This window comes from Phaenicophaeus curvirostris, chromosome 5, assembly GCF_032191515.1.
Source record: "Phaenicophaeus curvirostris isolate KB17595 chromosome 5, BPBGC_Pcur_1.0, whole genome shotgun sequence".
Lineage (NCBI taxonomy): Eukaryota > Metazoa > Chordata > Aves > Cuculiformes > Cuculidae > Phaenicophaeus > Phaenicophaeus curvirostris.
The window spans coordinates 62,283,657-62,296,199 of record NC_091396.1 but is presented as its reverse complement, the minus strand read 5'-3'; the positions used below and the strand labels follow the sequence as shown (position 1 = coordinate 62,296,199).

The 12,543-nt window shown below is 47.3% G+C and overlaps 1 protein-coding gene across 1 annotated transcript in view; it reads left to right on the top strand.

The window, feature by feature from the left end:
- Positions 1-12,543, top strand: part of RTN1 (reticulon 1) — a 127,943-nt gene that overhangs the window by 68,241 nt on the left and 47,159 nt on the right. The window contains exons 2-3 of the mRNA XM_069856810.1: positions 1,429-2,166; positions 6,631-7,413. Coding sequence (XP_069712911.1) covers positions 1,429-2,166; positions 6,631-7,413 — 1,521 coding nt within the window. The remainder of the gene's footprint in view (positions 1-1,428; positions 2,167-6,630; positions 7,414-12,543) is intronic.

The following is a 12,543-nucleotide window of genomic DNA, read 5'->3' as shown; positions in this document are numbered from 1 at the left end:
AGGACTTTTTAACAGGGCCTGCTGTGACAGGAGAAGGATGAATGGTTTTAAACTAAGGGAGGGGAGATTTAGACTGGATATAAGGAAGAAATGGTTTACAATGAGGGTGGTGAAACACTGGCACAGGTTGCCCAGGAAGATATTTTAGGCTCCATCACTGGAAACACTCAAGGCCAGGTTGGATGGGGTTCTGAGCAACCTGATCGAGTTGAAGATATCCCTGCTTCTGAAGGGGGGTTGCACTAGATGGCCTGTAAAAGTCTTTTCCAACCCAAAGTATTCTATGATTCTGTGATTCTATGATGTTTCCCAGCTTCTGGCTTTGCAGCTGCAGCAACATCACTTTAAAAACACTGTGCAGTTTCCACTGGCACACATGGAGCAGGTCAGAAGCCCCATGTCCCTTGCAGGGTGATGAGCAGAGGTCGCAGAAAGCCACCCAGCATCTACGATGCGGTGTAGATCAGCACACAAGCAGTTAACAGGCCACCGCCCCGCTGTAGGCACCAGCTCCTACAAACATTGGCTTTGTTTCTCTACATCCATGCTCCCTCAGCCTCTATAAAAATTTGTCTCTATGCCTCGTGCCTTCCTTGTGGAGGATCTCACAGTTCCTGTCGTTCAGCATTGCTTTATATCGGTGCTGCAAAGAGTGGCCATTGTGTGTAATTTAATTAGCATCATCCCCAGGAACTTAAAGCATGACAGAGAGAATTAGAGGCGGTGTGTGAGAATGATGCATGGATGTGGGTAGAGGTTTAACCTCTTCCATGCTTGTAGATGATGTATATAAGGTATGGCTTTCTGGGTGTGTGAAAATCACTAATAAGGATGTTTAGTCCCTGCTCTAGTGTTTCGCAAATTTAGGGTAGCTACTCCTAAAAAGAAAATGAAATCTAAAGCTGCCTGCCAACTTCTCATCTCAATTTCTGTCTAGTGAAATTTTTTTCTTAATGAAAAGTTTCCTTCGGGAGAAATTCCTCCATTTCTCTATATTAAAAAAAAACAAACCCAAGCAACATATCTTTTTCCTCAGGATTGTTTTTTAGGTGGACATTAGGTTCCTTTGTGAGGATGTTGGATGGTGAGCCCCTGAGTCAGATTGTGAAGAGAGGTTGTGGGGTTGCCACCAGTGAAGATTTTTATGCACAGGCTGGGCAAACGTTGGCCGAGAATTCTTAGCAGCTATTAGGATTGTTATAGCTATTTTAAGATACAACAGCAGCTGGAAGCCTGTTCTGACAGATGTGCCATTGTGTTGCCTAAAGGTATAGTAAGAGACAGTCCCAAAGAGCTTGCAAGGAACGCCAAGCCTGGTGCACAAACCAGTCTAAAATCAGCAGGGAGTGAGTACGGCTTTGTGGAAAGATTGATTCATACAGACACTTGTCTCTTCACTCTGTCTCCATTTTTGTGTCTTTGCTTTAGGTGTCACAGCCTCATCGCATCTCTTTGACTATGGCTCCACTGCCAATGGGGGAGACAGTTCCTTCTACACCTCTCTGATCTCAGACGTCCACTACACCACCCCACGGGACTCCACCTATTTCACGGGCATTTATCAGCAGGAAAACAGCCCCATTCCCTGTTCAGGCAGCACAGAAGGATTTAACACACTGGGGCATCCTGTTCAAGATGTGACTGGGTTTGAGTCCCGTGGCTTGTTTAGCTCAGATTCAGGAATAGAGATGACTCCTGCAGAGTCTACTGAAGTTGATAAAACCTTAGCAGATCCCATGAAAGTAGAAGCTTATAAATACATGGACATAAGTAGATCAGAAGAAATAAAAAAACAAGAAAAACATGACCCTGACTCAGAAGATGAGAGCCCAGGCCTTATTGATAAGTACCGGGGAACACCCGCTGGCTCCAGCCACACTGCTGAACCTCAGCGGACAACTTCAGAGGGCATGAAGGCAGCCAAAGAGCAAGACCTGCTTGAAGACATAAGATCTGGTGATCAGCATGGTGCTTCCGTGGTTGCAGCGCCCGTCAAGATCACACTCACTGAGACAGAAAGTGCCAGGGAAGTTGCCAGCAAGGATTCGAGTCCCACTCAGCTGGAGACCGGCCTGAAGCCGAGCCATGAGGCCGTACCAACAGTGATGGTGTCCGAGCCAGAAGATGACAGCCCGGGTTCTGTCACACCACCATCCTCTGGCACAGGTAATGCTGGTGCATGGCATCCACTTTTTTTATGCTACCCAGTGAATAGTTGCAAAGGTGGCCCCACGCGCTGGAGAATTACTGTGGGTTTCTGAGGTGGATCTAAGGGGCTGAGAGCAAACATTAACAGGGTCTCCATGGCTGAAGGTGTTTCTGCTCTGGTCCATGACCACTTTGCACTGCCAAATGAAGAGGGATGCAGCTGTGCTGCTCATCTTGAACTCCCTGCTTGCGATGGGCTGCCCTTTCCCCATGAAAAGAGGGGAAAACAGGGCAGAGAGCCACAGAAATAAGTAGCTGAGAGCCACTCAGGAGTAGGGCTGGGGTCACATCCAGGCTTGCTGAGCCCACTTCCCACAAAGATCTCTCCTTGAGAGGAAGTTGTGAGCTGGTGGGTGTCATTGGGGGCATCATCAGCCAGGAATTAATTTGGCCTGGATCCCAGTGATTTTGCGGGTCTCTTGGTCACCGGGGCTGGCTATGGTCCCCAGAGGAAATAAAGTGTGTGGGACCAGGGCACTGTAAGTGTCTGGGTCCATTTTCTTTAAATTTTAATGGCTGGTTTAACACCTCTTTGCCTTTCATAGAATCATAGAATAACCAGGTTGGAAGAGACCCACCGGATCATCGAGTCCAACCATTCCTATCAAACACTAAACCATGCCCCTTAGCACCTTGTCCACCCGTGCCTTAAACACCTCCGGGGAAGGTGACTCAACCACCTCCCTGGGCAGCCTCTTCCAGTGCCCAATGACCCTTTCTGTGAAAAATTTTTTCCTAATGTCCAGCCTAAACCTCCCCTGGCGGAGCTTGAGGCCATTCCCTCTTGTCCTGTCCCCTGTCACTTGGCAGAAGAGGCCAGCACCCGCCTCTCTACAACCTCCTTTCAGGTAGTTGTAGAGAGCAATGAGGTCTCCCCTCAGCCTCCTCTTCTCCAGGCTAAACAACCCCAGCTCTCTCAGCCGCTCCTCATAAGGCCTGTTCTCCAGCCCCTTCACCAGCTTTGTTGCTCTTCTCTGGACACATTCCAGAGCCTCAACATCCTTCTTGTGGTGAGGGGCCCAGAACTGAACACAGGATTCGAGGAGCGGTCTCACCAGTGCCGAGTACAAAGGGAGAATAACCTCCCTGGACCTGCTGGTCACGCCGTTTCTGATCCAAGCCAAGATGCCATTGGCCTTCTTGGCCACCTGGGCCACTGCTGGCTCATGTTCAGTCACTGTCAACCAACACCCCCAGGTCCCTCTCCTCCAGGCAGCTTTCTAGACTGACTTCTCCCAGTCTGTAGCACTGCACAGGGTTGTTGTGCCCCAAGTGCAGGACCCGGCATTTGGCCTTGTTAAACCTCATGCCATTGGACACTGCCCAGCGGTCCAGCCTGTTCAGATCCCTTTGCAGAGCCTCCCGACCCTCCAGCAGATCCACACTTCCACCCAGCTTAGTGTCATCTGCAAACTTGCTAAGGGTGCACTCGATGCCTTCATCCAGGTCATTGATAAAGACATTGAACAGGGCTGGACCCAGCCCTGAGCCCTGGGGAACCCCACTTGTCACTGGCCTTCAGCTGGATTTAACACCATTTACCACCACTCTCTTTGCAGAGAATAAGGTTAGATTGTGAAAAATAAGTGCTGGTTTCAAGTGAAAGTGCTGCTTTTAGAAAGTGCTGAGGAGGGAAATGCTGTCTCTTCATTTACAAAAGGGACAGGAGGGACAAAGGGCCAGTCTTTTTTAAAGGCTTCTTATTTCTATTGGGTGCCACCAAAATTGCATATTTATACATTTTCTTTCTGTCTGCTTATTGCAGCAGTACATAATATCTATTCCTCATTTTCCCTATTATAGACTGCTAAAATATGAAAGTAATATAGGATTTCAAAAAGGAATAAGTTCTGTGACAGGAAACAATTTTCAGACTTGAAATTAAATTTTGATGTCCTTGATCAAAACTCTTTTACAATGAACATTTGACAATGAACATCCTCAAGCTGGAATTTGCATTGCTTTGATAGCATCTAGAAGCATTTAAAAATCACCTGTAATTTCGTTAAAATGGCAGTCTGGGTTTTCTACCCAAAATGATACCTGACCTTAGAGACATACCAAGTTCCTATCCAAAACTGAGCATGCATTTACACACTTTCATTAAAAAAGGGAATTTGAAGCAGTCCATTGCAGCTGTGAGTTCATCCTGCCTGCATCAGCCAGGAATTTTGGACGATAAATAGACTTTACAGTCCCATTTTACTTCTTCAATTTGACTGGGTGACTACACACACTTCTTATGAGACATTTTGGTTTTTATCGATTTACACTTTTTGCAATACGAGGTAATGAAGAACTTCAGGGACTAATTGTTGTTTATTCAGCCCTTGGTCGTTGTTCAGGTCTTCGTAACACTTGATAACCGTATCCCATCGTAAGGAATGAATAGTGCGTGGCTGTGCATCACGGCTGCTCCCTCTCTGGGAGGCAATGGTGTGGCCAGTGTGATTGCTGGCATGGAAATGTTTCCATCCACAGGCAAATCTGATCCCCAGCACAGCCCACATGGCCCTGGTAGATCCCACTGCCTTGCATCAGGGTGCTGGGAAGACAGAAGCACTGTTTATTTATTGTGTTAAGGAAATAAGCAGGTATCTTCCCTCAGAGGCTGCCTCCCACAGGGTGTTTTCTCTGAATTTCCCCCCTTTCCCATGCCCAGACTCCACATTCATAAGCAGGGAAGAAATGTAAAACCTGCCCTCGCTATTTCTGCCCAGTGACCCAGCAAAGTCGTCGCCCCTAGACACCCCTTAAGCATCCTGGCAAAGCCCCAGTTCCCCCCTACTTGGATCGGGACTTTTGAAAATGGTTTGCTTTTAATTGCTGGCCATCTTTTTTTCTTCTGGGGAAGGAAGACGTGGTCTGTTCATATGCTGTGCTGGCGCTGAAAGGCAGTGGGTATTTTTTGCTAGTGGTAAATATGACACCCTGCTGCTGGCCACAAAGGACTTTTTTGTTCACAAGGTAGATGCTGTGGCTGAGAGTTACAGACTGCCAGTGCAGGCAGGGGCAGGGTGAAGCTGAGGGACGGCACGTTGCTGCGCGGTGAGGGCTGGTGGTCACATGCCTGTTTGGACATGTGCCCGATTAAGTCATTGCTCAGGGAGAAAATGCTTATATGCAGTAAAACAGGAGAGCAGCGCAGCTCACTTGGGCTTCCTGCAGCCAGGAAAAGGATGCGCAGGCTCTTGCTCAGCGTCTCTGATTCAACTGAAGCTCCCTGACTCCCAGATAGGAGTGTGTTGTAGCAGGCCTAAACACCTTAATCCTGTCTACAGCCATACTCTGGGTTCCAGAAGGGCTTTATTGTGTGAGAGAGATGTACTACAAGGGAGCTGTGTTGTTGAAGGAGCTATAGACATGCCGACAATATGTGCACAGATCTACCAATAACACGTATTGGCAGATGCACAAACCAAAACCACTTGGAAGGGGCGTGGGGAGATGGTTGTTCTTGCCTATCCCCCTGCAGGACATCATGGCTCGGGTGCTATCATTAAAACTTCCCCCTTTACCTGATTCATCTTGGAGAAGGCATTTGATCAGGAAGAAATCAGCTATGCTATTGCCATGACTGTGAGAAATGAAGGCAGAAAATAGCCTAAAATAGTGGTTTTCCCCAGGTCACAGCTGATACTATCTATTTCCCACTCTCTGTTGTAGAGGAGCTTCCAGAGGTATCCAGCACAGCCAGGTGGCCCCAGGACACCGGTGCTGGTTGCTGCACATGAATCAGGACTGGACTTAAGGCTAATACACACTGGGAGTGGGTGCAGGTCAGCTTCTTGCTCCCCACACCTGAAACTAAGGGGCTGGAAATCATATCTTCCTAATATGTAATCTAAATCTCCCCTCTTTCAGCTGAAAACCATTCCCCCTCATCCTATCCCTGCACTCTGTGATTAAGAGATGCTCCCAAGCTTTCCTGGAGGCCCCCTTAAGTCCTGGAATGCTGCTAAGTAGTAGTTCTTAATGATGATAAATCTTTGACCTGGAACTTTTCACGCTTGAAACTTTATGTCTGACAAACTTACTAGTAACTACCCATGCGTTGTTAAGATCAGCAGTGCCTGGAAGTCACCAGCCCTGTGTGCGTGTTTGTCCCCAAAACAGGTCCATATCCATCAGTGACAACCAGAAGCTGTTCCTGAGCCTCATACCAGTACCTTGTAACTGGTCTTTTCCAACCTAGTGATTCTATTATTCTATGACAAGTACATGCATGGGAGACACTCTGTAAGGACAAGCTATTATTATTGTTCATCACCTCAGACAGGGAGACCTACCTATGTCACCAGTCCCCCTAGAGGGATTCATGGTTGCATGAAATCTTTTGTGTTTGTGTCCCAAGTTCCCAGAAAATCTCATTCTTAACCAGTTTTTTTCCTGTTTTTTTTCTCCTTTATTTCCGGGTGGCAGAACTGTCTGGCTCAGAGTCACAGGGCAAAGGCAGCTTGTCAGAGGATGAACTCATCAGTGCCATCAAGGAATCAAAAAGCTTTTCCTCTGAGACTCCAGAGGTGCAGCCATCGCCAGCCCTTGCCACTGAGAAGAGAGACAAGCGTATCAAACCTGGGCGCCCTGCTGCCTCCTCACCCCTCGATAACGAAGCCAGCAGCGCTGAGTCAGGAGATTCAGAGATTGAGCTGGTCTCGGAGGACCCATTAGCTGCCGAGGAGGTGCTGCACTCCAACTACATGACCTTCAGCCACATTGGAGGGCCCCCTCCATCCCCTGCTTCCCCCTCCATCCAGTACAGCATCCTGAGGGAGGAGCGAGAGGCCGAGCTCGACAGTGAGCTCATCATTGAGTCCTGCGATGCCTCGTCAGCCTCCGAGGAGAGCCCGAAGAGGGAGCAGGACTCCCCTCTGATGAAGCCCATGGTCATGGACATTATCAAGGAAGAGAACAGCTCCCGCACTGATGTCTCAGACTACGAAGCAAGTAAAGCAACAGAGAGCAGGATGAACAGGGAAAACCTGGCAGAGTCCGCATCCTACCTGAAATGTTCCTTTGTTGCACCAAAAGTAAGTGCTGAGCCCCCAACCTCTGCTGTCAGCACCGAGGAGCTGAAGGAAAGAATTATCCTGAAGAAACCCATCGAAGAAACTGTTGTTAGCCAAAGTAAAGTGTCTTCCAAGGACTCTGGCAAAAGAAGTCCCTTCATTTTGCCCCTACTGCCGTTTTTAAATAAGCAGAAAGGTAAATGCAGATATTTATGTTGGTTTTTTGCAGTGCTACTGAGAATAGGAAGGAGGGAAAAGCACCTGTTCCTTGCAGGGGAAATGTTAGTAGTGCCGCGTAGGGGCCCCACTCCCTATATAACCTCAGCTCAAAGCTGGGCACACCTGTGACAGTGGACACATCATCTCTGAAATTCCCGTCTCCTTCTTTTTCTCCTTTACTAGCAACAATAATTTTTAGGCTTAAGCACATAAATACCAGATCAAGCAGGAACCCCGGTATCAGGCTGATTTTTACATCAGGCACCTGGAGAACAAAGAGCAACAAATGCCTGGTTTTCCTTTGAAATAGTACCTGCCTTGCCCCAAGAAAGTGGTACAATCTGGGAGGTGGTGCTGCCTCTCTCAAAATGTGAGGAGAATGGTTTTGAAGATACATTTAGGAAAAAAAGAATGTTTGGAGGCTGAGTGGCATTAGGTTTGGTGGGTCTGCTTGTTTTGAAAGCTGGTGCAGCTTAAGCAAATCTCTCTCACAGCAGCTGATACCATCCATCCTGAATAATGAGGGGTTTGTGTACACTTCCAGGCTGATACAAGGAGGCGTGTGGCTTGTGGGTGCTCGTCTCAGTGCTGTGTGCCTTGGGGGGCATCCTGTGTACCCCTCTGAAAGCCCCTTCCCTAAATCCAGCCCTGGAAGAGGGGAAAGGCAGGATGCTTCCTTGGCACTCAAGTGAGCTCAAAGGCATTGTAAATTCAGTCAGGGTCAGGCTTACTGTGCCAGGCACTGAGGTCTGACTGGGCCCACCACAAATCTAGAGCTGCCACCAGCCTTTGGTCTGAGCTAAGCCCTGAGGACCAAAGGGCAGCACACGGTCACTGCACACTGACACTGCCAGAGGTCCCTGCAGCCTGTATCTGGCTTAGTTTATAAGGTGCACAAAAGAAAAAGGCATTTTATTCTTTGCAAGATACCAGCTCTAAATAGCCAAGACCTTTGTGTGCCTCTGGCTTTGTAGGCTGATGTGGGAAGGAGGGACACTGGAGCTGCCCCATGCCTGCCCTGCTCCCCCTCTGCTGTCTCCTGCAGCTGGTCTGGGGGCAGTGTCTCTCCACAACTCTTCTATCAGACAGGGATTCACAATTCAGAGCTGCTGCTTCCCTACAAAGAGCTGAATAGAGATAGAGGGGAGGCAAACCCCGTCCTGCTGCTTAGCGAGCATCTTTTTACTCCATCCGCCTTTATGCTGATGTTTGACCACATGATGGCCTGGAGATGTGGCAGATACTTTTAAGTGGCACACTTTTGTAACTGATTTATCTAGTGCTGTGAACCCAAGCATGCAAGTCTAATAAGGAAACAGCCTGAACTTGCAAGATGTGCTGAGTACTGCAAAATTTCCAGTGCTATAAAATATGTTAATATTGGTGTTCTTAGCAATAATGAACTAGTGACATTAATAGGATGAATAAGATATATATGATTATTGTTCTCAAGTGTGTTTTCCTGCCAGATTCTCAGAGCTTGCAGCGTCACTCTGTGCATCTCTTAGCGCTCTCACAGGTAGGATGAGCTCAAATCATTCCCCTTCCCAAATTCCCTCCTTGCAGAGCTGATTAAGTTTACCTTACACACCCTTACTACAGTGTTGGGTCTTTGTATTGTGTTCTGAGTGCTCTTCTAGGCAGACAGCTCACAGTTTGGTCTTGGATTTGGAGAAAGTAATAGGCGAATACCACGTGCACAACTAGTTGCCTGTCCCTCAGTTTTAAGGTTTCAGGCCCCATTGAGATTTGCAGTCCTCGTTGATTGTATTCAGAAGTTTTTTGGCCTAACTTTTGTGTCTTGTTTAATTTCTGTCATTGCCTTAACTGAGCAAACTTTCTCCCTGCATTGAAGTGTATCCGTGTGTCTTATCTGTATTCCCATAGGATAGTAGTAGCAGAAACATTTCCTCCTGGACAGACACAAGGCTGCTAATTGCTGTTTGATAGTGTGTAGGGTACTATTTCAGTACATGCTTTTCTCCCTTGAGACACCTTGGTGCCTAAGGCAAGGAAAACAAAACCATAAAGCCTCTCAAGAAGATTATAGCTAAAACTTGTGTCACTTTTTAAAGCTACCTTCCAGTGATGAGTATTTGCTGCATGGGTCACTCTACCTGGTCACTAGTTAATTTTTTATGTTGCAGGTAGAGTATAGGGCTCTCCTTTTGATCTGAGAGAGGAGAGCCTGCCCTTCACTACCAGAATTCATGTGAAATCCTTCAGCATTTTTTCACTTCTCAGAGGTGAGCTGAGGGATGTGTTAACTGGCATGGTGAAACCAGAGTATCCCCCATGGGTCCTCCCAGGCTCCGTCAGCCTGGAGCCGCATTGGCTGGCAGGGAAACGATGCAGCAGAGCACATCCAAGGGGACAGTGACTGCTTTCATAGCATCAACTTGAGGTCTTGGCAGGGCTTTACATGATGGTATCATATATGTGTCATGCACCAACTCCAATGTACCTGGCAGTCATTTGGCATGGGCCACACTTGGCTAAAGTGATGAGAATAGAGGGAGATGTGGCAGTGAAGCAGAACAGTGTCACCCAAAGCAGGAAGAGTATCATCATTCATTAATTAAGAGAATTATCTTAATGATAGTTACCTGTTGTTAAGAGAGTACTAACAAGATGTGACTATGTACTTCTTAAAAGAAAACAGAAAAAACTTAATTGTTTCCTGTTACCTACTTGTCAGTTATCACCTCAGAAGTGTTTCTCTACCACTGTGCCTCCTTGTTGAGACAGAATGGTTTTAGTGATGGTCACAAAGTCCAGGTGGGGACTGATGTCCTGATGGCCATGACAAGTCCCACCTGAGTTTGGGTCAGTGCTAGCCCGACATTTCTGGATATTCACAGGAAGCTGATGGATCAAATGAAACTGTTGACATGCCTGCCTGTATTTTTGACACCCATCTGTAGATCTGCCTGCGTAATTTAAAATGTAATTTAAAAATAATCAGCCATCAGTTTCACATGTAAATGTTAACTATTTCACAGTGTGATGCTGTCATATCACCAAGGAATCTTGCACTCACATCCATGGCATCAAATATAGTTTGCATGCCTCATCAGAAGGGTTTGCCCTGGGCTGGCAAGACAAAAATTGATTTTGAGTGCAGACTCCAGGAAATACACAGAGATGTACAAAGTGAAAGCGCAGAATTCAACCCAACACCAGGAACAGTCCGTTGCTGCCAGCCCATGACTTAATCCCTCAGAGACCTCTCTGGTGTGTCTGCTAGGTGTCCTGAAATCAGAGCCATTCCCCGACGTAACAGGGTGGAGCACAGCAAGCATGGTTTGCGCAGCAATAACTCAACATCTCTGCTTAATGTCTGTTGCCATCCAGTGGCAATAACAAAAACAGGCAGTGACCTCCTACTTCCATTTTACTGGAGCTCTCTATCACAGTTTGAACAAGCGGAGCTATTCCTGTGCCATAGGCTGCTAAGCAGCCTCTCTTGCTTTTCTGCAGGTCAGAACAGTTGCATTGCTTGCAGATTGCAGTGCTTGCTGCAACACAGGGACTGGTTTGGCCACTGCTGTGCAGTTACTACCTATCTTAGTGTCACTAATTCCCTTGCCTCCTGTGGAACAAAGAAGGGAAGGCAGAGCTGTAGCAAGACATTTGATGTTCAGCTGTCACTACCTCCACACCTCTGCCAGCATTTCATCCTAGAGAAAGACAAAGTCCGTACACAACTGGGCTTTGGCTGTGACTCTGTAGAAAGGAAGTTGCCAGCTCTGTCTGCCTCTATTTTTCAAAATTTTCTGCCACAGAGAAGGAACATCAGATATGTTTGTTAGTAGCCAGAGCAAGGAATGCAGGTTTTTAGGCTTGTTCTGAGAAAACCCTGACTTGTAACAGATTTTCACAAACAAAATCATACAACTAACTAGTATGGCCTGCACAGTGCTGTGACATTGCACAGCCTAGGTGATGTTCAGATGGGGCCTGAACAGAGCCTGAGCTTGCAGGAGATTTCAGAAAAGACCCTGCTGTCCTCTGCATATTTTCATAGAATCATAGAATGGTTTGGGTTGGAAGGGACCTCAAAGATCATCTAATTCCAGCCATGGGCAGGGACACCTTCCACTAGACCAGGCTGCCCAAGGCCCATCCAACCTGGCCATAAACACTTCCAGGGATGGGGCAACCACAACTTCCCTGAGCAACCTGTGCCAGTGCCTCACCACCCTCATTGTGAAGAAATTCCTCTTTATGTCTAGTCTAAATCTGCCCCTTTCCAGTTTATACCCATTGCCCCTAGTCCCATCACTACAAGCCTTTGTCAACAGTCCCTCCTCAGCTTTCTTGTAGCCCCCTTCAGGTACTGGAAGATCGCTATAAGATCTCCTCAGAGCCTTCTCTCCTCCAGGCTGATGAACCCCAACTCTCTCAGCCTGTCCTTGTATGGGAGGTGCTCCAGCCCTCTGTAGCCCTCCCCTTTTGGCCAGGGGCAGTTTGCAAGAAGCCCAGAAGAATCCTGGGCCAAGGCAGGCTGGGAAGGAGCATTTTGGCTGAGTTCTTTTCTCTTGCCATGCCTTTTGGTAGCTCTCTGCCAGGGTGGCTTGGATGGCCACATGCTGGTTTCCCACACCCTGGGGACCTGGTTCTGGGTAGAGATTTCCCTTATGGAAGGTGTCCCTGCCCATGGCAGGAGGGTTGGAACTAGGAAGATCTTTAAGATCCCTTCTGACCCAAACCGTTCTATGATTCTATGATCATATTTCTCTCCAGTCTCTATTTCAGTGATGATATTAGTAAATTCCTTCTGCATGATTCATTTAATGAAATGTGCAGCTGCTTTTGTTACCTTTCAGATGTCTGAGCTCAGGTTAAAAAAAGATGTGGACATTCATAGTAATGTTTCCTTTCCTTTTATTTTTAATTTATAGAAAAATTTAGCATAGGGAAAGGAAAACCCAAGCCCAGGGCTGTGAGGTTATGCTGTCACTCCCTTACAACGTGGCACTACTGGCAGGCCCTGCTGGAAATGCAGTCAAATAAAATTCATTTAAAATGCTTTATTCTATAGCACAGCCCTGTGCCCTCCTGCTATGAGGCATCCTTGGGTTTATGCCATATGAAGTGCTTTTGT